Source organism: Ambystoma mexicanum, chromosome 11, assembly GCF_040938575.1.
Source record: "Ambystoma mexicanum isolate Mex_15411 chromosome 11, UKY_AmexF1_1, whole genome shotgun sequence".
NCBI lineage: Eukaryota > Metazoa > Chordata > Amphibia > Caudata > Ambystomatidae > Ambystoma > Ambystoma mexicanum.
Window position 1 is genome coordinate 1,470,968,180 of NC_090934.1, and position 21,212 is coordinate 1,470,989,391.

Below are 21,212 nucleotides of genomic sequence, written 5' to 3' on the forward strand. Positions count from 1 at the left end.
GCCTGAGGAGATGCCTAAACTAGCTGGTATGTGCTCAGCTAGCTGTGTTTTATTAGGATGATGAGGTGTTCATGGGGTCATGTTAGTATGAGAACAGCTAGGCCGAATGTGTCATAGTATAGCTGTGTTCTAGTTGAATGATGGTGTATCGGAGAGAGTAAGCGTAGTAGTGTGATATTGTGGTTATCAGTAAAGTGCTTGCGACTAAGCACAAGAAGCACGAGAGCAGGACAGGGGGCATACATAGCGGCATACGTATATAAAGTGACGGGATGGATAGGGTAAACATGTGATACAGATAACATGGGGATACAGGTACATAGCATAAACATAGCATACATAGGAGATACAGAGATATGCAGAGATCCATCTGTTTCCACGCCTTTAAGAGCTATGGAGCACACATACTCCTTAGTACAGGTAGAATGCAAAGAATAGAGATGCAAAAGACAGAGCGAATAAGAATGAATGAGTGGAAAAGGGCTCGACTCATTCAGGATTAAAAGAAAAAGGTCCAGAAGTCCAGCAAAAAGTACTGGGGGTCTCACTAGGAGAGAGGATGAGCCACAATAATGTCGAAAAATCTCCCTAACAGTGCCGGAGGACCACCCCATTGCCCATCTGACGGAATCCGGGGTCTGCTTATACGAAGGCTTTATACCTCAATATACGTCAGCTATGAGGTCATCCTTTGTGACAAACTGTAAAACCTATTGAAGGGAGAGATTGGTTAAGGCAACGTATGTACCTATATATCATAACTATTAGTATCGTTTCTGTATGCAGCTTATCTTGTAGGCACGCCTTGAACCACCTCTAAATACGTAAGGGAGGGATTATAGCAGAATAACAGCAGCGGATTGGTCTGTGCAACATTGTATAGCATGTAGCTGCATAGAGCCGTATGATTGCTTGGCATTCTCTCCCAACCTTGGACTTTCGGCTTGTTAGCAGCACATAAGCAAAATGCAAAACTTGGGTGCAGAGAGCAACATCGGACTACTACCCACTTGCTCAATTAGTCCATCATCTCTCATCGGTCAGGCCCTAAGCCAAGGCTGCTTCTTTGTAGTTGACCTTGCAGCCTGTTCTCTGTTCTGGGACATTTAAGGGAGTGTAGGTACACAATTATCTTTTTCTGGAGCTTAATGAATCATGTGAATCACGTGTGAGAAGACCACGATATTGTCCATTTTGACCTTTTATATTTGCTATTTAATTCAATTAGGCTGGTTGTCATTACTCCTCTTGGCCTCTGGAGACTTGGTTGCTCTACCGCACATAGGATTTCTGCATCAAAAAGAAATACATCTTACATACACGGCTTATCCACTTGACTCCCTTTGTGCCTTGCAATTGTTCCTTGATGTTGAATCCTTGATCCACGGCCAATGGACATTCTCTGTTCTTTGCACAATGCTGTTTTTCCAGCATCTCCTGACTCTACAGCCCTGGTCTGTCTCTGAGGTAGCTTGATTTGTTTCAACACGAGTCCGGTGTCCATCTTTTTTGTCATGGCCGCTTTAGTTGTATTCCATTTTCTTCTGCAGTAAGTTTCTATGTGTCTCATCTACCTTGCGTTTCTGCGTATTGTAAGGAAGTCATGGTATCAAACAGTGAAGACAGACACGCAATCCCAGTTCAAGGGTGTTTATTGAACTTTAATAGGTTGGTAGAACGCCTTTCTAAACCTAAATCTAAAGATGGGAGCAAGCTACGACCATCTCATAATAACGCAGTCCTAATCAAGTCTGTCAAAATATAAGGGCCTATTCTAATAAACCTATAGCCAATCCTTACTTCTAAATAGGAAACGGTGGGGGATAACAATGTATGCAAAAGAAAAGTGTTCAAGAAATGATATGACGGGATAGTTGAGCAGTTGGCTTCCATTCCCCACGTTTTCAGCACAGGTCAAGGCGGCACGTGTGGGCTTTGCACACACTCTGGCTTCTTGGCCACGAGGTAACAGTTCAACAGACAGGCAGCAGGGCCTTCCGCCAAAGTCTTTCCTACAATGACACGAGGGCCTGATGTAACAAACAAAACACAAATGTTCCTTTCCTTTGTCATGTCTTTCACGTTCACAAGTTCAAGACTGGTCTCCCTCCTTCAGTCTCAGACAACGGGTCTCCCTCGTCCGGGCTCAGACCTCTTTTCTACAATGTTCACAACTTGGTCTCCCTCGTCCGGGCTCGGAACATGGACCCCCATCATCCGGGCTCAGATTCCTTTTGAAACCAGAATCGAAGACTTTCGAATGTGCGATGGGTTTTGCTTAATCCGTCGCAGGACCACTTCGATTCACTTCACACAATTTACACTTCATATCAATCTTCTACTTTTGTTTCTTTTGTCAGGATACCGTACAGAGACCTTTGACTGAGCACATTAACAGTGCCGGATTACTCTGTCAACGGTATCATATCTTTCCTTCTAATGTTCAGATATTCACAAGCAATTTAGCTTCACTCGCATCTTTCATCACACACGTTTAACAATGTTCATTCCAGCGCTCATTTTACAATGTTGCCACTTGTAACCTTGACTTCAAAACAGACCGGTCTGGCATTGGTCTCCCCAACTCACGGGCTGTGTTGTTTTCGGTCGCTTCTTTGTTCTTGGAGCTAATGATGAAACCACAGCGTCTGCTTCTCCGACAAACAATGTAGGATTCATCAGCCTTGTTTCCTGGTCTTATGTTTTCTGCCTTGAAGGTTTCTTGAAAGTAACAGCTTCCTGTCAAAAAGGTCAAGGGTGTTTCCCCTCTCATGAACCTCTTGTCTGGTAGTCTTCATCCCCTCGTTCAGCTGCCAACTCGAAACTGCTGTACCTTCATGTGTATTGGCTCGCTCAATGTGTGCTCTCGTGCTCCGCCTTTTATTTGTGTGGGGAAGTGTAATGGAAGTCAGGTCTGAGTGATTGTGATAATTGCCTGACTTCACCTCATCACAGTATTGGGACATGTTAGGTACATGGCTCAGGTGCAAGTCTGTTTTCTCCCAGAGCAGGCTGTCCGTGTAAAAGTGTTTGTGCAGGAAAAGGTAGGTGAGTTTCTAAATATCCCATCGGGTAGGATTGGATAAAGGTGTTACAGGGAAGAGAGGTATACCGCATCTCACCACACAGTGTCTCACTATCACTCCCCGAAGAGTCCTGACCCAGGTGATCCTCCCGCACTGGTCCACCCCTAAGAACTGGATCAAAAAGCCATGGCCGTCTCCTGGCCACCTGGATGACAGATCCCTGGGGACTAGCGGGTGAGACACCTTCTGGTTTCTCACAGTATGTACATTCGCTTCATCTCCACTCACTTATTTCTTTAGTGCACACGATTTACTTGTAAACAGTTACATGTTTCTCTTATTACTTTAGTTGCATCTTTATTCTTTAAGTATTTGCATATCATTTCAGTGTGTCCTCGTGTCTTTCTTTCATGACGGCCACTCCCCTTGTCCAACTTCACTTATAGCTCTTCAAAGCTCAGTGGATTCTGCAAATATCCCACTACACTTTCAGTTCATGTGTACATTTGATAAAGGTGTCTGAGTGCATTTCGTCTCTCATACACTCAATACGGCACTGGATTGATACCTGGTGCCACACATAGGGCTCTTCAACTGCTGTTCCAGTATGACGGAGGTGTGGAGGCAGAGTCTATCAGTGACGTGCACATCTGCTCCTCTACATTAGCCTGCAACTAGTGCCAAGGTTACGGTGAAATTAGGGAGGATCAGAACGACTGAGAGAAGGCACGCAATAGCAATTCCCAAGTTTATAAGAGCACAACTAGCCTTTGTTAGCTAGGTGGAACACAACAATAAGCCAAAAGACTCCATGAAGAATATCTGAAGAGTGTCCCCAGTGGTAATGGAGAACACAACACAAACGTTAATAAGAGCTAAAATCTCAAAAAGGAGGTAATTCCATTTCATACACGGTCTCGTAAAACGTGACCCATAATTGGAGAACAAGGACATAGATAATACATCTGCAGTTCTCCCTACATGCGCATGTAGACATGAGGCCAAGTACAAAGGGATTGCCCAGTCTCATGGCCTGAGAATGAGGAGTGGTAACTTTTAATTGAACAAAGTACAGACCATGGGCCTCCCTCTCCCTACTCTATGTCTGGCTCATATTCTGACGATCTGCCAAGTGTCCAAGGTAGGTAAGCATTATGCCAACCGATCACAATCCTTAAAGTCATGCCGCCCATCAAGTAATATGCCACCCAATCCCTTGTCGTGAAGATGGAGTTTAACCTTCATCAATATAGGAGTGGTTCCAGTGGAGCCATCAGATATGTCTAAACCTCTACAGAAGCCATATGAAGCCAAGCCCACTAACCTATCCCCAGTCCCTGTAGGTTTTTGTAAAATTATATGTTAGGACATGACGTAACTGATGACACATCTGAAGTACTTAGTCTGTTGTATGCTAATGTTACTAAGTCTTGTACCATGCTCATGAGAGGTCTCCTGGCGCTCTGGCGGATCTGCAATGGAAGGAGGAATGGGTTTGTTTGTGGGAAAGAGAGAAGAACAAGAGAGCTTTGATGCACTGTTGGCAGTCTCAGTTCGGAGAAACTGATCACTGAGCATTGGTGTGTTTTCAGCACATAGCTGTTATGTGGTGTCGAGGTATGGTTGTGCATGGTTTGGTTTCATGTTGGGTGTTGTGAAGTGTGTGCGGTAGAGGTATGGTTGTGTTTAGTTCAGAGCTTGAGGGTGCGCATGCAGAATGGTGAGTTAGGAGCAATACATTTCCCATCCCCAACAATCCACCTAAGTGCAATACATTTCCCACCCCAACAATCCACCTAAGTGCAATACATTTCCCACCCCAACAATCCAACGAAGTGCAATACATTTCCCACAACCAACAATCCAACGAAGTGCAATACATTTCCCACAACCAACAATCCAACTAAGTGCAATACATTTCCCACCCCCAACAATCCAACTAAGTGCAATACATTTCCCATCCCCAACAATCCAACTAAGTGCAATACATTTCCCACCCCCAACAATCCAACTAAGTGCGGTACATTTGTTACCCCCAACAATCTACCGAACTGCGATACATTTCTTACCCCCAACAATCCACCTAAGTGTGATACATTTCCCACCGACAACAATCCAACTAAGCGCAATATATTTCAGGCTAGGTGCAAAATATGGTTAACTTACACAATTAGGCTGGATGCATGTGGTATAAGATATTGGGTAATAAGAGTAGTGGGGTTTTACTGGAGTACAGTAATGTATGTACTCCCCCCCCCACACTACACAACACTTAGCTTTTCTGTAATTGTAAGTTGTCTGCATAAGGTGTCCATTGGAAAACATGGGCGAAAACGAAATCGAGCTGGTTAGGATGGAGCTGCCCTTTGCCTCTGGCCCTTAGCCGAAGGCTGCCCGGGTAAGGCTGCCCTGAGTCCCACTTAAGAGGATGGCTTCCCCACCCTCTCGCCAATCACACAGAGCATTGACGAGGAGCAGGAGGGAGAAAGGCCAGGGGAAGGATTGCACGTGGAAACCTTAAAGTGACCTGGAAAAAGAGAGAAAAGCACACACTAATGGGAAAAAAGAGCAAGATGGGAGTGAGGGGGACTCACCTAGATCGGGGCTGCCGCTGCAAAACCTGATTGTACAGGCCTGCTGCTGGTGGGAATGCTGTCCTGAATCCAAAATGAGCTGAAAGCATGGCTTTCACTCACCAATTACATGAAGCAGGGGAAGAAAGGCCAGGAGAGAGATTGCAGGTGGAAACCAGGAAGGGACCTGGAAAAAGGGAGAAAAAGAGAAAGGCAGAAACAAACACACAAAGGGGAAAGCGCAAGATGGAGGGGGCAAAAAGGAAATCTGTAAGAGGGGCAGTGTGGGACAGGAATGGTATCAAGAGATGACGCAGACAACATAACTCAAGTTTCAAAGAGCTTTATTAAAATGTGGGGACGGTAGGGATTTCTCCTGCCTAAAGAAAAAAAGGAAAGTCTGTATCTATAATTCCAAATCAAAGTTCTGTCTGTGACCAAAACCTATGCTTGCCCTCACATCTAGTGGGGATTCTTCTTAACCAAAATAGTGTTCAAAAGTAAAGTCTCAGCTGCTCTCAGCTTAAGTTCTTCTTGGGCCTTCGACTTCAGGCTCAATTCAGTTCCAATAGCTGTGTGTTTCACCAATGTCCCACCAGGTCTTGAGGTTCCCTTCCCCAAGTTCACTATGGTATACTTCACACAAAAAGAGGTCCTTGAGGTTTTCCTTGTTTTTATTTTTTCCTTTTTTCTTCCCCAAGATAACACATCTCAGTTCCTTCAAGTCCCAGGGTTCCCTTCTCCAAAACTTAAATGTATTATTTATTCTAAAGTCATTTGTTCAATGTTCAAAGTAGGAAAACAGGTTCACTTTACCTGCCTTCTGGCTAGCATTATCAAGTAGTAGAAACAGTTTTCAGTGGCTGACTTACAATGTTCTTTGTTGGTCATCATTTAGGGTTCCCCTGGTCTAGGTGCAGTTATCAGACCACACAGTCCAGCCATTAGAGGTCACGCAACCAGGAACCCTATGCTTCTGCTTGGCTTGCCTCAGGAGAACTGATCTTTATAATAGAGAGCTCCTGGTCTAGGCGCAGTTATCAGAAAACACAGTCCACCCATTACAGGTCACGCAACCGGGAACCATATGCTTCTGCGTAGCTTGCCTCAGGAGAACTGATCTTTATAATAGAGAGCTCTCTGGTCTAGGCGCAGTTATCAGAACACACAGTCCAGCCATTAGAGGTCACGTAACCAGGAACCCTATGCTTCTGCTTGGCTTGCCTCAGGAGAACTGATCTTTATAATAGAGAGCTCCTGGTCTAGGCGCAGTTATCAGAAAACACAGTCCACCCATTACAGGTCACGCAACCGGGAACCATATGCTTCTGCTTGGCTTGCTTCAGGATGACTGTGATCTTTATAATAGAGAGCTCCCTGGTCTAGGCACAGTAATCAGAACACACAGTCCAGCCATTAGAGGTCACGCAACCAGGAACCCTATGCTTCTGCTTGGCTTGCCTCAGGAGAACTGATCTTTATAATAGAGAGCTCCCTGGTCTAGGCACAGTTATCAGAACACACAGTCCATCCATTGGAGGTCACGCAACCAGGAACCCTATGCTTCTGCTTGGCTTGCCTCAGGAGGACTGATCTTTATAATAGAGAGCTCCCTGGTCTAGGCGCAGTTATTAGAACACACGGTCCCACCCATTACAGGTCACGCAATCATAAGTCTCTCCTTGGATTAGTTTAGCCCCTCGTAGGCTCTTCTGCCTCGGTCTTTGGGTTTTTCCACATTTGTCTTTCCTTTTGGCGAATGCAAGCCTTTTCTGCACCAGTATTTACTTAGCCATAAGATCACACATCTTCCTCACATTTGAAAATCAAATACTTAAGTGTTTGTTCACTTTGTCACTTGTTGTAGTTCTGTTCACAAAGCTTTGGCCTCACAGTTGTAGTTCAAATACTGATATTTGTTCACTAGTTGATAAACAATGTGCCAATTTAACTTCCAATTGTTCATCTGATACTTAATATCATGTGTTCTTAATCAAATAGGAGTTCCCAGTTAATTCAGTTTTCAATCTGATGGACTTTCATTCAAAAAGCCATTTTCATTTAGTTTGGCATTCAATAGCATTCGCACCCACTTGTGCTTATGGACAGTTGCGTTTGGTCCCAGAGGAGCGCTACGATTTTCTGTGCCTTCTGACACTCAACTGCTCTTCGTGTCTCCCCTGTGACAGTTTCAGCTGCTCCCGCTCACCAATTCAGTAGTCGGGCAGCAGACTGTAACGCTCACCTGATCCCCATGGAGGCGCAGGTCTGGCTTCGAGTGCTGATGCTTCTTCAATGGTGAAGCGCAGGACTCTGAAGATGGACAGGAAGGGCCCTCTACTCTGGCTTCTCCGGCTCGCAGGAATATTCCCCTGTGCGTGAAAAGGGAGTATTACCTACTGACTGAGTTATGCTCAAGCCTCCCACTCTCTTCCAACCCTCCACGATACCCTTCCTCGATTCCCCGTGAAGTCTCACCTTAGGGTCTGGAAGGATGAGTTCTCCATCCTGCTTCTGATGCAGGGGCGCGTTGAAACCCAGTTACTTCACTGGATTGAGGTTTGATGGGAGTTCAAAATAAGCTTGACTATTCAGGTAAGGCGCTGTAAGAGTTCTGTTGCAAGTTCAAAAGTTCAAGCTTAATAATAATGTTCATTGTCTTATTGCAGCAAGCGCTAATGCTTATGTCTTTTTTCCCCTTAAGGGCCGGGGTTCGGAATGCCGGAGATATGGCGCCGACCCGAAGTGAAACGTGCAGTTCCAGTTCCAGTAAATGGCAGGTTAGTTCTGGATGAGCGTTCAGGTAATGTCTTTGCTTTCGCTCATTCAATGTCTTTGTCTTTTTTCCCCATAGGGGCCGGGGTCCGGAAAATGCCTGGAAGCGGCAAGACCCGAAATGAAAAGGGAATGACCCAACAGGTAAGTCTTATTCCCTTCCTTCTCTCACCTCTTATTCTTGTCTTTTTCTCTAGGCTCTGGGAAGTGGCTGTGTATCCGGATGATCGCTGCTTAAGATGGAGGAACCCAGGAAAGGTGAGTGAAAAGCAGCGCTGCAGCGATCGTAACGAAATGCTTTTAAAAATAATGTCTTCCCTTTCAGGATCGTCGGTGATGTCTGCGTGGTGCAGATTTAGCTGGTAAGGTCTCTTGTCTCCCTTTGTAGGTGACCCAGGATGCTGACAGGCGTGGCTGAAGTCCAGATGCAGGAGCTGACACGGTGAGCGTCCAGCTGCGAGGAGCAGAACAACGCGAAGCGTGAGTTGCTGATCGGGTGTGGTTTAAATAGCTTTGGATGAGAAGTCCCAAGTGTGTATCCTTCCTCCAATCAGGTATGTATCCTTCCCCGACCACACCCGGGTGGAAAGTAGTCCCACAGGTAAAGTAGTTCCATTCAGGCCTCAAGAGGGCCCGGATGTGGCAGCATGGTCTGCATCAGGTAAGTGCACATTAAAACACTTGAACACATGTCTAGCTTTATGAGCCTGGCGCCTAAGGCGCCAGGACGGAGGTCCAACATGAGCCTGGCGCCTAAGGCGCCAGGACTGCGTCCAAAGGGCCCCAGCTTGGGACCGCTGGCACTCCCCTGGGGGAAATGATGCCTGCCTCTGGGGTTGCTGGGTCGGACCTGGCTCCTTGGAGGTAGGCATCATGACACAGACTGCATTGATTCTGCTTTCCCCCCAGGACACATCCTCGCATAGGCCAACTTCTCGATTCTTCACAATGAACGCGGACCGCGTTCGTTCTGCAGCAGGTTAATTCTTTAGCTCTGCCAGCCCACCTTCGCTTCTGAAGGCTCCTGGTCCTGCAAACTACCTGTCCTTCTCGGGTCTTGCAGATCTTCCGGAATTGTGGACAGTCTTCAGGCTGTCTGGTTACCCGGCACCTCAGCGGTTCTCCTTCTCCTCCTCTTCCTCCTCTTCCTCCCCGTCTCACATAGCTCCCTCTCCTTCCTTTAAACACCTGAGCCCTATTAAGGGGTCTCAGGTGTGTGTTGTTAACTGGCATTGCCTGGCTATAATGATCTCAATTCATGTGACATGCCATACCTTCAGTACTGCCTATACCTACACCTCTCTTCTTCGTCTCAGTACTAGAGTGGTGATGGTCATAGGAAGTGTGCATTGTTCAGAGTTGCTTCTTCCTCTTCTCAGTACTTGGTAGGCATTCATAAGGAGAGATAGGGCATGAGTGAACATAGCCCATGAAGGCTGAAGGAAGGGTGATTCTATATTACGAAAGAGGTGATACCATGTCTCGCCATCCAGCACACACTCCCCAATTCCCAAGAACCCTCCACCCAGGTGATCCTCCCCTTGCTTGTCCACCCACAGGGTCAGGATCCAAGATCGATGGCCTTTCCCTGCGCAGAGAATCCATGGGGAATAGAAGGGAGAATACCGTTCGGTTTCACGCAGCAGCCGCTGCAGGACCTGGTTGTATGGGCCTGCTGCTAGTGGATATCTTGCCCTGAATCCAAAAGGAGCTGAATGCAGGGCTTTGACTTGGCAATCACACAAAGCAGGGGCAGGGCAAAGGAGGGAGAAAGGACAGGGGAGGGACTGCAGGTGGAAACCAGGAAGTGACCTGGAAAATGAGAGAAAGAAAAAAAACACATAAAGGGGAAAGAGAGCAGGGTGGAGGGGGAGAAGAGGTGGGCTGCAATGAATCTGATGGCGTCATCATACATTTCCCGGTGGTGTCCTCCCCTCATGTGGCCTGGGGACGGCAGCCGCTACCTGATCTGGACGCTGGGGGTGGCAATATAAGGGATAACCACATGTGGGAAGACAACCTCCGGGAGGTGTCTTGTCATCAGATGAGACATGGTATCCCACTTTTTCTTCTGAGGATATCCCACCCATACCCAATGCCTTAATGGCATATTGTTACACCTCCCTTCATCCACCAAAGAAGAGTGTTGAAAACCTTTTCACCAGATCTGTATACAAACTATCAAAAAACCGACTTGCCTTTGAAACCCACTACAAACTTTTGCCCAAACTTCATATGCAAGTTGCCCAGAATGGACTTCCATTCCCGACAAGCACAAGAATACTGGGACGAGGAAGAGGGATTGAGTAGTACAGATCACCCAAGCCGCAAACTACTTGTTAGGAGTGCTTACCTACAGCTGGGAAATTTAAACAGCTGAAGCAACTGACCAAGCAGAGTTGCTGGTGGGAGAAGACTGCATCTTTCGGAAGAGACCGAGAGAGCAGAAGGTGTTCCGTGGAGCCAACCGGCTAATGAAGAAGGAGAAGAGAAGTGGACTGTGAAAAGGAACACACTTGAGGGATGCCAGAAGCAAAGAGAAGACTTCTGGGCATTTGCCCAGAGCAGAGAAGCTAAGAAACAGAAGCGATGAGCAACACCTAACGCTTGCTGCCAGCTTACCGCAGCAGAGAGAAATACGCCAGGAAGAACCGGTGAGTCCACGGAAGGGAAGCGGGGAGAGGGAGGGAGAAAGGCCAGGGGAGGTATTGCAGGTGGAAACCAGGAATGAACCTGGAAAAAGAGAAAAAGACAGAATAAAATACACACAAGGGAAAGAACAAGATGTAAGGGGAAGAGGGGCACTCACCTGGATCAGGGCGAGTCAAAGAATGTCAATGCTCGCGCGCTGTCCCCATTTATGTAGATTTATGTAGATAATACAGCTGGCTTTGCCACGCACTTTATCTGCTTCCTCATTTCAGGTATGTTAACTTACCTCCCCTGATTCCGATGTCTCCAGAGATCTCTGCTGAGCTTCCGGAAACTGTTGGGGACACAAGTTTCTTTGCTTGGTCTGGTCAGGGAAGGTAGAGGGTTTGCAAGAGGTCCCTTTCGGATGAGAGATTTAGTTTTAGACTTCTCTGGGACACTCTTTCTTTTTACCTTTGTTCTGCCTCCTGCTTCACTTCCCTTGCTTTGCGCTCCTTCTCATGGGGTGACTGCCCAGTCCATAAGGCCATCAGTGCTGAGAGACTAGGGCCCTTATTCACAGAATGTTTTCCAATGGGGTTTTGCCATTATAAAATGCTTCCATGAATTAGGCCCTGGGTCTCAATATTGATTTCTTGTATGTTGGCAACTGCAGACATCACATTAAAGTGAAGTGCAGTTAGGATACTTTGTATCCATATATCGATTTCCTTTATAACTTTGGGTTACAAATAATATGTGTCCAGGAGGGGCTGTTGGCAGCCGATATTTTCCTACCATATTTTCAAATGTTTACTTTTTCAATTACCACAAATGGCTACTAAGAGTGGGAAGCACTCCAAGATGACCATGCCACAATGAATTTTGTTTCTTCTTTGGACAAATTGTTCTTTGGCCTTCTTAATGCCTTCTCATGTCAGGAAATGCCTCATATGGAATACCATTTCCAGGGGAAAGCTGTGACTTTTTCTGGGCTAAGGGGTAGTTTGTGTGCGCGGCCCGAGGGAGGACTCGAACGGTCTAGTCCCAATCTACATACCTGCTGCCTGAATATCTGTTGCTGTCAGATGTTGCGGCCAATGGCTATCCATGATTGGACAGCCACTGCCAGTTGGAATGGTGAAGATCCTTACCATTGGTGGGGACTGGGCATGCTTGCAGACCAAACCTTGGATAAAAGGAGAGCTCCTAGAGACATTTGACAGATCATTGTTAAAGTGCAGCCGCTGACGACCTGAAAACAACTCCTGAAGCTGACCAGCATCGACTACAGAGTGTCAGGAAGGTTTTAATTTTTATGTGAAATCCCCTTCACATGTGAGCCCCCAAGCACTTTTTGCTGGACCACTGGATTTTTGTCATATCTCCTGTGTGAGTGGGAACCTTTTTCTACATTCACTCATTCTTTTACCCTGTCTTTGGGATCCTTTTATATCTTTTTCTTGGAGACATGCTTTCCTCCAAGTTTTGTGGCAACGGTCATTGACTGTTGCAGCACACAACACTATCTGCAGCGTTGATGGGAGCCCTTTGGGCTTCCCTTTTGATCCTTCCTATGTTTTCCTATCGTGAGATCAGCACACCCTGCTGAGGGGCTACATTGTATCCCCTTTCTCACTGGTCCAGTAACTCTTTGGTTACAGTGACAAGCTCATCTGAATGGCTGGTGGCAGCGGTTGTATCCTAACTACATTTGTGCAATTTTTACTCCCCAAGTCGTACACAGAGCCAAGGTAGTGCAGAGACAGGTCATCATTGACCCAAAATCAGGACTGTTCTTTTGTCACCAATTTAAGATAGCTTGTCCTTTTTCATGGTCCTTCTTCTGCCGTGCAGGGTGGGAGAGGCCCCGGTTTGATGTTTGTCTTTGGTGGAATCCTTTTGTGAAGCCACCAATGTGCCAGTGTGTATGAGGACAGGAAATGGCGCAGGACTCAAACTCCATTTTTCTTTTTCTTCTGCTGTGCCTGCTTGGAACCAGTTCCAACTGGGAGATGGGTTCTCCTGTTCTATAAGGACTGACGCCACCCACATTTTGAATGATGCATGTGTGCTGAGTGGCTGGGTTTCTGAATAAGAGACATGGATCCGGAGGCTGAAAGCAAGCTGACCAGAGGTACTGAAGAAACGACGAGGGAGAAGAGGAGAGACACCCGCAGCCCCTTCCATCTGACAGGAAATGCCTTCTTCCAAGCATCAGGAGAGCCCTGAAAAGGAAGACTCTCTCCCTTAGACTAGTGGGTCCAAACAGTCTAAAAACAACCTGCATTTTGAGCAATCCACAACGAGCTGCGGCCTTCACCGGCTGCAAACCGCCAATATCCTGAGACCTGTGGCCATTGCGCAGTGCACCGCCTTCCGAAGATCGAACGTCCCAAAACTTTGGTAGACTCCACTCCTTGAAGTACCCTCAACGGAGCGCTGAACCGAGAAAGCAAGACAAAGCCACAGGGCGGTAACCTTCTTCAATAGTGCTTCACAAACGGTGCCAAAATCACAGAACCATGACATAATCCTTTGCTTGGAGTCTCTTCACTCGACTGCTGCTGCTGCGAGATCCATTCTAGTGTCCCTTCTTCCATCTTCCATCTTCCTGACCAAGAACCCGGTCACCGGGTCTTCTGCTGCATCGCTGGGGCATGGTGCGGCATCCTCTTCTTCACTTGTAAGGTATTGTGAGACACTTGGTAGTACTTACTTAGAGTTGCTTTTCTGCTCCTGTGTTGCTCGAGTGCTGATTCGTGTGTTTGGGAGTTCGACAATCCATGTTCGCCCAGGCCGAATGCCTCTGTGCCTTCACAGAGCCCTCCCAGAGGTCCCTGGACCTTTTCCCCAACAAAGAGTGTTACTTACTTGCTACTGAAGACTTCCTCTGGAACTTCTGGACTTTCTACAGCTTGTGCCTTGTCTGTTTGGCCATCAAATCAGATCCTGCGACTCTCATAACTAGAGAGGGATGGACTCCTAAAGCCGAAGGCCGCTGTGCAATTATTGCAAAGTAGTTACCTGCTTTATGTTGGTTTTGTTTAATTTATTCTTACCTGAAACAGTTATTTTAAAAGTTATTACAAGTGTGCTTTACTTACTTTTGAATTGCGTACTGCCATTCTACAAGTATTATTAACGTGATTTACTCACTGTAAAAATTGCATTAGTTGTTACTTATTGTGTGTTATTGTACTTACCTTTCTGAAAACCACCTTAACCTTAGTGTATATATAAAATAAACCATTATTTGTATATAACATTTAGTGCATTAGTGTTTCTTTGGGCCTAGGAGTATAATCTAAATTCTTTGCACTGCCCTACAGCCCGCCCTTCCTCCTAAAATAACCCTAGCCATTGCTACCAACACAACTTGTGTGGTCCAGGCCTATACTAAGAGTTGGAGCCCTGTGTCCCAAGTGTGAGTCTTTTAAAGCCCTACATAAGGTGGATTCTTGTACAATCCCTAACAGTGCTGTCCCGGTGAAGCTCTGCTCTTCTGCTTGATCTCAAGAAGAGCCTTGATGGTGCTTGGACTTGGACCGGAGAGAACAGCCACTCTTGACCCCTGTTTGAGGTTGCAAGCCTTCGGAAGTGACCGCAGAAAAGCTTCCTCCTGGGCTACCTCGCTGCAGCCATTGCCGCTCAGAGTTCAACCTTGAAACCTGGAGGATCGTTACCTTATGCAATATAATGCCTGCTCCTGCCTTTTCAGACATCTTGCATGAGCAGAAGCTGTGTTGCGCCAATTCCTTTGTTCATCCACTGAAGATTGCCTGTTGCTGCAGGACTGTGGTGACTCCCACCGCAACACTCCTTCAAAACCTTGAGCTGTCCTGAGGTGTTCTACTCCGCAGATGTCTTCATCTTCTGCCATTTGGGTGTTCAACTGTAGGTTGTCTGGAACACGCCATGACTGAACAAGACTAAAGTCTGATGTCGACAGTGACCTCTACACCTGCAACCCCTGGACCTTCCGGAACGGGAGCAAGCACAGACTATTGTGTCCCCAACAGATTCCTGAACACCGGCAGTGGTATCTACAGATATCAGGGGTGTAAGTTAATATTCCTGTGTTTCTGTCCCGCCCAGTTCTACATAGGGTTACATGAAGCTTAAAGTGCTTTCCCTTAATCACTCTTTCCTGACTTTGGTCACTGGAGGCCAGGTAAAAAATCCATTCCTAGAACTGGGACGGAGTGAGTTTATGTTCCTGAACTTTAACTTTTTGACTCTTATTACTCATAACCACTGGCACTGCCAATCTCTTCGTAAACCTACCTGTATCTACTTTGGAACTGGTGACGTTTGGGCACAAGGCCCCAAGCTAAGAGCTACAGAAGCTGTTATATGATTATCCTCAAGTCTCTTTTCCATTTCCATGCATCCGAGTACTTACCTGATTTTCACTGGTCATGGAATCAAATGTTATTCTATTCCTCCTAAGGGCGAATGTGTGTATATATTTTATATATATATATATATATATATATGTGTTTTATAGTGTTGCTTTGTGTATACTTTAAAGGCCTCATCAACTATTGTAAACGAGTCTAACTACAATTATTGGCGCTGCTCTGCGTGGACTCGTCGTCGCCTAGAGCACTCTCGCACCCTTCCTGAGATCCAGCCAAGCCGCTCTGCCAGGTTAGCCAAACCTTGATTGGGTTTGGCTAACCTCTGAGTGTCTTTCCTGTTCATAATAGGGTGGCCTCCCTAAATCCTCCCCGGAGGACTACAATTTGAAAATCCATCTTAACATTCGCCTCCTCCACGCTACCATTCCCCGCCATGACACTACTCACCTCCATCCACGCTACTACTACTCAACCTTTCAAACTATACAACAGCCCCATTCCACACTTTACCAATCAATTCACATTAAATCCTTTCTCTGACCTCTCTACCCACTCCCCACACAAACATGCACTTACACAGCAGTACCATTTCCACTCCCTACGCAATAGCTCATCTGCTCCACAATCTGCCTCCACAATCTGCCACCCCTCCAGTCCTCCTGCAGGAGTGTTGGTCATCTGAAACTCCAATGCTGACTTCACCCGAATAACCCTCACTTACTTCTTCCGGTTTCTCACTCATATTCCATTTTCATGGGATTAGTCTCTTTGCCTTGGCCAATCTGTCAGTTTCTTCCCCTCCCACGGGGTGTACGTGTGCTCGGAAGGCATAGTTAGGGAGCTCAGGACTGTGTACTTTTTTCATTTGAAATCAGCCATGGCCCTGCCATCTCAAGGAGATAAGCCAAAGAATACATTATTAATGCCTCGCCTCAAATTTGCTTTGACTCATCACAGCTTCCAGTATCAAGGGTATGCACTTCCAGTCCTGCTGCAGAGCCCCCCTTCCCCCACCCTTATTTGGGTCATGTGAACCTGTACAAAGAAACCTACCAGCACTGGCTGGGATCTTAGGAACAAAGGCAGGAAGGCGGGGTAATAGAGGGAGACGGCCGAAAAGAAAACAGAAATACATTATTAAATGATCACAAATTCACTTGCACTTACCATAGCACTTACCATAGCTTCGAGTCACAAGACAACCGATTATGAAATGTATGTAAATTAATCAAATACAATTTTAAGAAGAACTCTTCAGGTTTTATTAAGGAAAGCCTACTTGCCTAATTAAAAACCAGCAGATATGTATCATTTTTACACCCGTTGAGATGAAGAACACCTATGGAGGGGGCCAGATAAAATGGAAGTGAGTGAAATCTGAGAGCGAGCAGAGCCATCACTCATGCCTTTGAAGGCAGCTTTCTAAGCTTGCAGTTAGTGCCTGGGAGAGAGGACCAATAACAGAACGGAAGGGATGGGGTACAAGAACATAAATATACTAATTATGCGTCCTATGAACACAGCTCTGACCCTTAACCCATCTGGTAGCATCAGGAGTATGTCTATGCTTCGTTCATCTTTAGCTAAACCAATGTGCACTGGCGTCATTAAAGGAGGAGTCGTCATCATGTAGTGGAGAAAGAACAGCCGTCTCCAAACTAAGAAAACATTGTCTTGCCGCTGGCCCACTGTGAAAAGCAACAGTTGCCTTAATCGGAGATTACAACCAATGAGAAGAACTGGGAAACTGTCAGAGGAAGCCCAGCGCTAAGTGATGTGAACCCTGGAGGTGGTACATGTGGATCCCAGAGCTCCCCCAGATCTCCCTTGGGTACCCCTCCTGAGTGATACTGCTGCTCAGGTCAGGAAAGAACCCTCATGTCAACCAACAGGGAATATGCCTCATGGGAAAGGAACAAGCCAAGTACTAATGGAGCAAAAGATAACACACGTGGTTCACTTGCCCAGGGATTAGCAAGCAAAAGGTGAAATTCAGTGCACTGCCCCCTGCCCCCAAGACAGGAATCTACGTAGCAAAGTCATACAACATCTCTCACCTCTGCAGACGCAGGGCGGAATCCAAACCCAGTGGGGGCATTCTCTTCTTCATCGCAACCCTTCACACCAGGACTGAAGTGAAGCTCCACATGAAAGCGCTCTTCTGAGGAAGGGTCCTAGAACGATGAAGTAAACATGCCTTCACTTGACACTGTTCCCCAAAGCAGTGGCTCGGAAAATTCTGAGCTTGTCAATTTTAGAGAACAGATATGTTGCATTGGGCTTCTGTACGAGAGCTGGATGCATTAGCAACCATTTGAGATGCAAAGTACTATACACACACAGCGAGACAACAGCACAACAGCAAGGAACAGAATTAGAAGCAACATTCAAACTTTGGTCAATAACATTCTGCCTACAACCCCAGCAATGAACAGCTTGAAACCAATATACAAACTAAATGTAAAAAATGGCTTAATTTAGCAACAAAGTTGGCTCTCTGGCTGACCCCTGTCCCCCTGAACATCTACAAAGAGATCCCTAAAAAGGAAAGGACAGCTTTCTACTTTTGTAAAATTAACGAACTGCTCACTTGAAACAGAAATTGTACAAAAATCTTTCAAGACTACCTACGTCAAACCACTTCTATAAAAACAAAGCAGGTGACACCTCCAACTTTTATACTATCACAAACATACCATACCCCAGCATACATTCTACAGAGCTAAGGATACAGCCAAATCTTGGAGGATGTAGTCCAATAACGTACTAGATCGCTCAAAAAAGCTCAGTTTTACACCCATCAAAGGCACCGACTCAGCTCTAGTCTTCATTTGGAACTACCTCAAAATTGCAGCGGGCAAAATCACTTTGGCTCACGTAGTCTGCAACACCTCAGCGACCTACCACACAGTTAACCAGAGTACACCAACTAGAAGACTTGAAGAAAGCAGACTCCATAACACAACTCTACAATGGATGAGATTGTTTCCAATGGCCAGAACAGAAATCACCTGACTCCCCCCCTCTTAGAGTTTGAAGCCAAACCCCATTACCTATAAATTCTCCAGGGATTAAGCTTCTTGCCACTCTACTTCAAAGTATATTTGAGCACTTTGATGAATATCATAGAATCTTATGGGCTCACCACTAGTTCCAACTATGTGGATGACTAGCAAATCACATACAAAAGCTGATTGTGTAAATACTTGCATTATAGTTGCCTCTGTTCTATGATTACTTAATCGTGCTCCTGTACATGACTGTAAATCCTTGCCTATTCCACCAATGTAGATTATCCCTCTTGTTATGCTTGTATTTCTGTTATGCAACCTAAGTGATGCGCCCCGATGCCCTTGGGCCAGGTGCGCTATATAAATAAATAAAATACAAATATAGACGACTCACACTCCAGCACAACAACCTCAACACCTGCCTAACGTGAAAAAGTGAATCGATGACGATCAACTACATAAAACTACGAAGGCTCCATCCCACGGATAGACAGTACTCACACTACGCAGCGCCACATGATTTGCACACGAGGTTAGATTACATGTTTGTAACAGTCGAGATGGTGAGAGACATAGAAGGGGCGGAATACAAGGCCCGAGTACTATCGGACCACTCGCCCTTGGTGGTAGACTGGCGACACCAGCCCCCACGACCGCGGATCCCTACATGGAGACTTAGGACCAAAGCTCTGCAGGACGAGGGGTTTCGGGAGGGCCTGAGGGATGCCATCGAAGAGTACTATGATATAAATATGGGAAGCGTAAGCTCTGTGGGCACACTGTGGGAAGCGTTTAAGGTGGTGGTGCGTGGGGTAGCTATTTCCCAAGCTAAGGGGCTACAGGGGGGGGGGGGGGTCGAAAGGGAACTCCAGGGGGTGGAAAGGGAGCCAGAGGATCTCGCGTGTTGCGAGAGCACCGCTCATGGTAGTAGAACCAAAGTAGAGGAGCTACAGTTGTCCTGCAGCGCACTCTGGGATAGACTGTGCAGGCTCAACTACAGGAAATATACGGAGAGGATACACGCAGGGGGCGACAAGCCAGGCAGACTGCTGGCCTGGCTGTATAAGAGTGAGACCCCCCGCTCTGTGATTAATGAGATTCAGGACGAGAGAGGTTGCATATACAACACCCAGAAAGAGGTAAATGAGGAATTCCTTAAGTTTTACAGACACTTGTATGAGGACACGGGGGAGGATATGTGTCAAGACATACTGGACACATTGGGGGACATTGAGCTGCCCACCTTGGATGATCTAGAACGCACTGAGTTAGACGCACCCGTCACCTCGGATGAGCTGGAGGTGGTGATTCGGAACTTGCCCACTTGCAAGGCGCCGGGTTTGGATGGGCTGCCCAGCGAGTTCTACAAAACATACCAGCAAGAGTTGCTTCAGCCACTGCTTGCCACTTTCAACGAGGCCTATGAGCAGGGAGAACTCCCATTGTCTCTCCGTGAGGCTGTAATCATCCCACTCCTGAAACCAGGCAAGCCGGCCGTGGAGTGCGGGTCTTACAGACCGTTGTCCATGCTTAACCAGGACAGCAAAATACTCACAGCGGTGCTGGCTAATACACTGAAGAGGGTGATTAAGAAACTGATACACCCAGATCAGACGGGATATATTCCAGGTAGGAACATCACCGATAACCACAGGAGGCTACACCATGTCATAGACCAAACTGAGGAAGACACGGGCGAGCTGGCTATAGTGTCGTTAGACGCGGTCAAGGCCTTCTACTCGGTACGATGGCCCTGGCTGAAAACGGTCCTGAAGGGGTACGAAATGGGACCTGGATACCTCAGATGGGTCCAGTTGTTTTATAGCACCCCGAAGGCGAGGGTCAAGACAGGGTCCACAGTCTCAGATTCTTGGCAACTTTGCAGTGGGACCAGACAAGGATGCCCCTGGTCACTGATGCTATATATACTGTCATTAGAGCCGCTGGCAATATGCCTGCGACAACAATATGGGGAGGTGGGTATAAGCACTGCCAGTGGAGAGCATCTGATATCATTATATGCGGATGATATGCTCCTTTATTTGCGTTACCCAGAGGAAAACCTACAGTACGTGCTAGAGGTAATAGAACGGTACGCTATCCTCTCGGGCATTTCGGTGAACCCTGGAAAGTCCAGTCTATTCCCTTCGGGCAGATATAGGAATGTCCCGGTGCAGAGGCTGCCTGTCCTGCCAATACCATGGCAGCCTGTGACATTTAGGTATTTTGGAATAAACATTTACCACAAGGTCGAGGCAGAACACAAGCACAACACGGAAAAGGCGATAGAGGGGATCAAGAACAGCATGGTATTTTGGTCCAGATTGCCCCTGACCATGATGGGGAGGGCGGCCTTGCTCAAGATGGTGGTCCTGCCTAGACTTTTGCACTTCTTCATAAACGTCCCGCTTCTGATACTTAGGAGCCTATTCGCGAAACTTCATAGCGTGTGCAGGGGTTTCGAGTGGGGCAGCTCTAGGAATAGGGTTGCTCTGTGGAAGCTCCAGAACCCATGTGACAGGGGGGGGGATAGGCCTGCCTAATTTTGAACTCTATTACCTGGCGGGGCAGCTGCAGAACGTGGCCAGGTGGCTCTCGGCTGAAGACTCGGCGGAAGCCAGGCTCCTGCATGGAGATACAGCCCCATACTTTCTGATGGAAGTGGTGTGGTTGTGCAGAGACAAACTGGTGGACAAGGGGCGGTTACTGAGGCTGGGCTGGGAGATCTGGCACAGGACATGGAAGATTGGGGGGGACTCGGAGCCGTACTCCCAGCAGGCCCCTTTGGCGGCGCTGTGCGGAAGTGACTCTCAACTACTTGAATCGGTCCGC

General features: G+C 46.9%; 1 protein-coding gene across 14 annotated transcripts in view; it reads right to left on the reverse strand.

The window, feature by feature from the left end:
• Nucleotides 1-21,212, reverse strand: part of PPIP5K1 (diphosphoinositol pentakisphosphate kinase 1) — a 1,113,174-nt gene that overhangs the window by 383,595 nt on the left and 708,367 nt on the right. For all 14 annotated transcript variants that reach the window (XM_069625171.1, XM_069625166.1, XM_069625170.1 and 11 more), the window contains exon 23: nt 17,427-17,543. In XM_069625171.1, the coding sequence (XP_069481272.1) occupies nt 17,427-17,543 (117 nt within the window). The remainder of the gene's footprint in view (nt 1-17,426; nt 17,544-21,212) is intronic.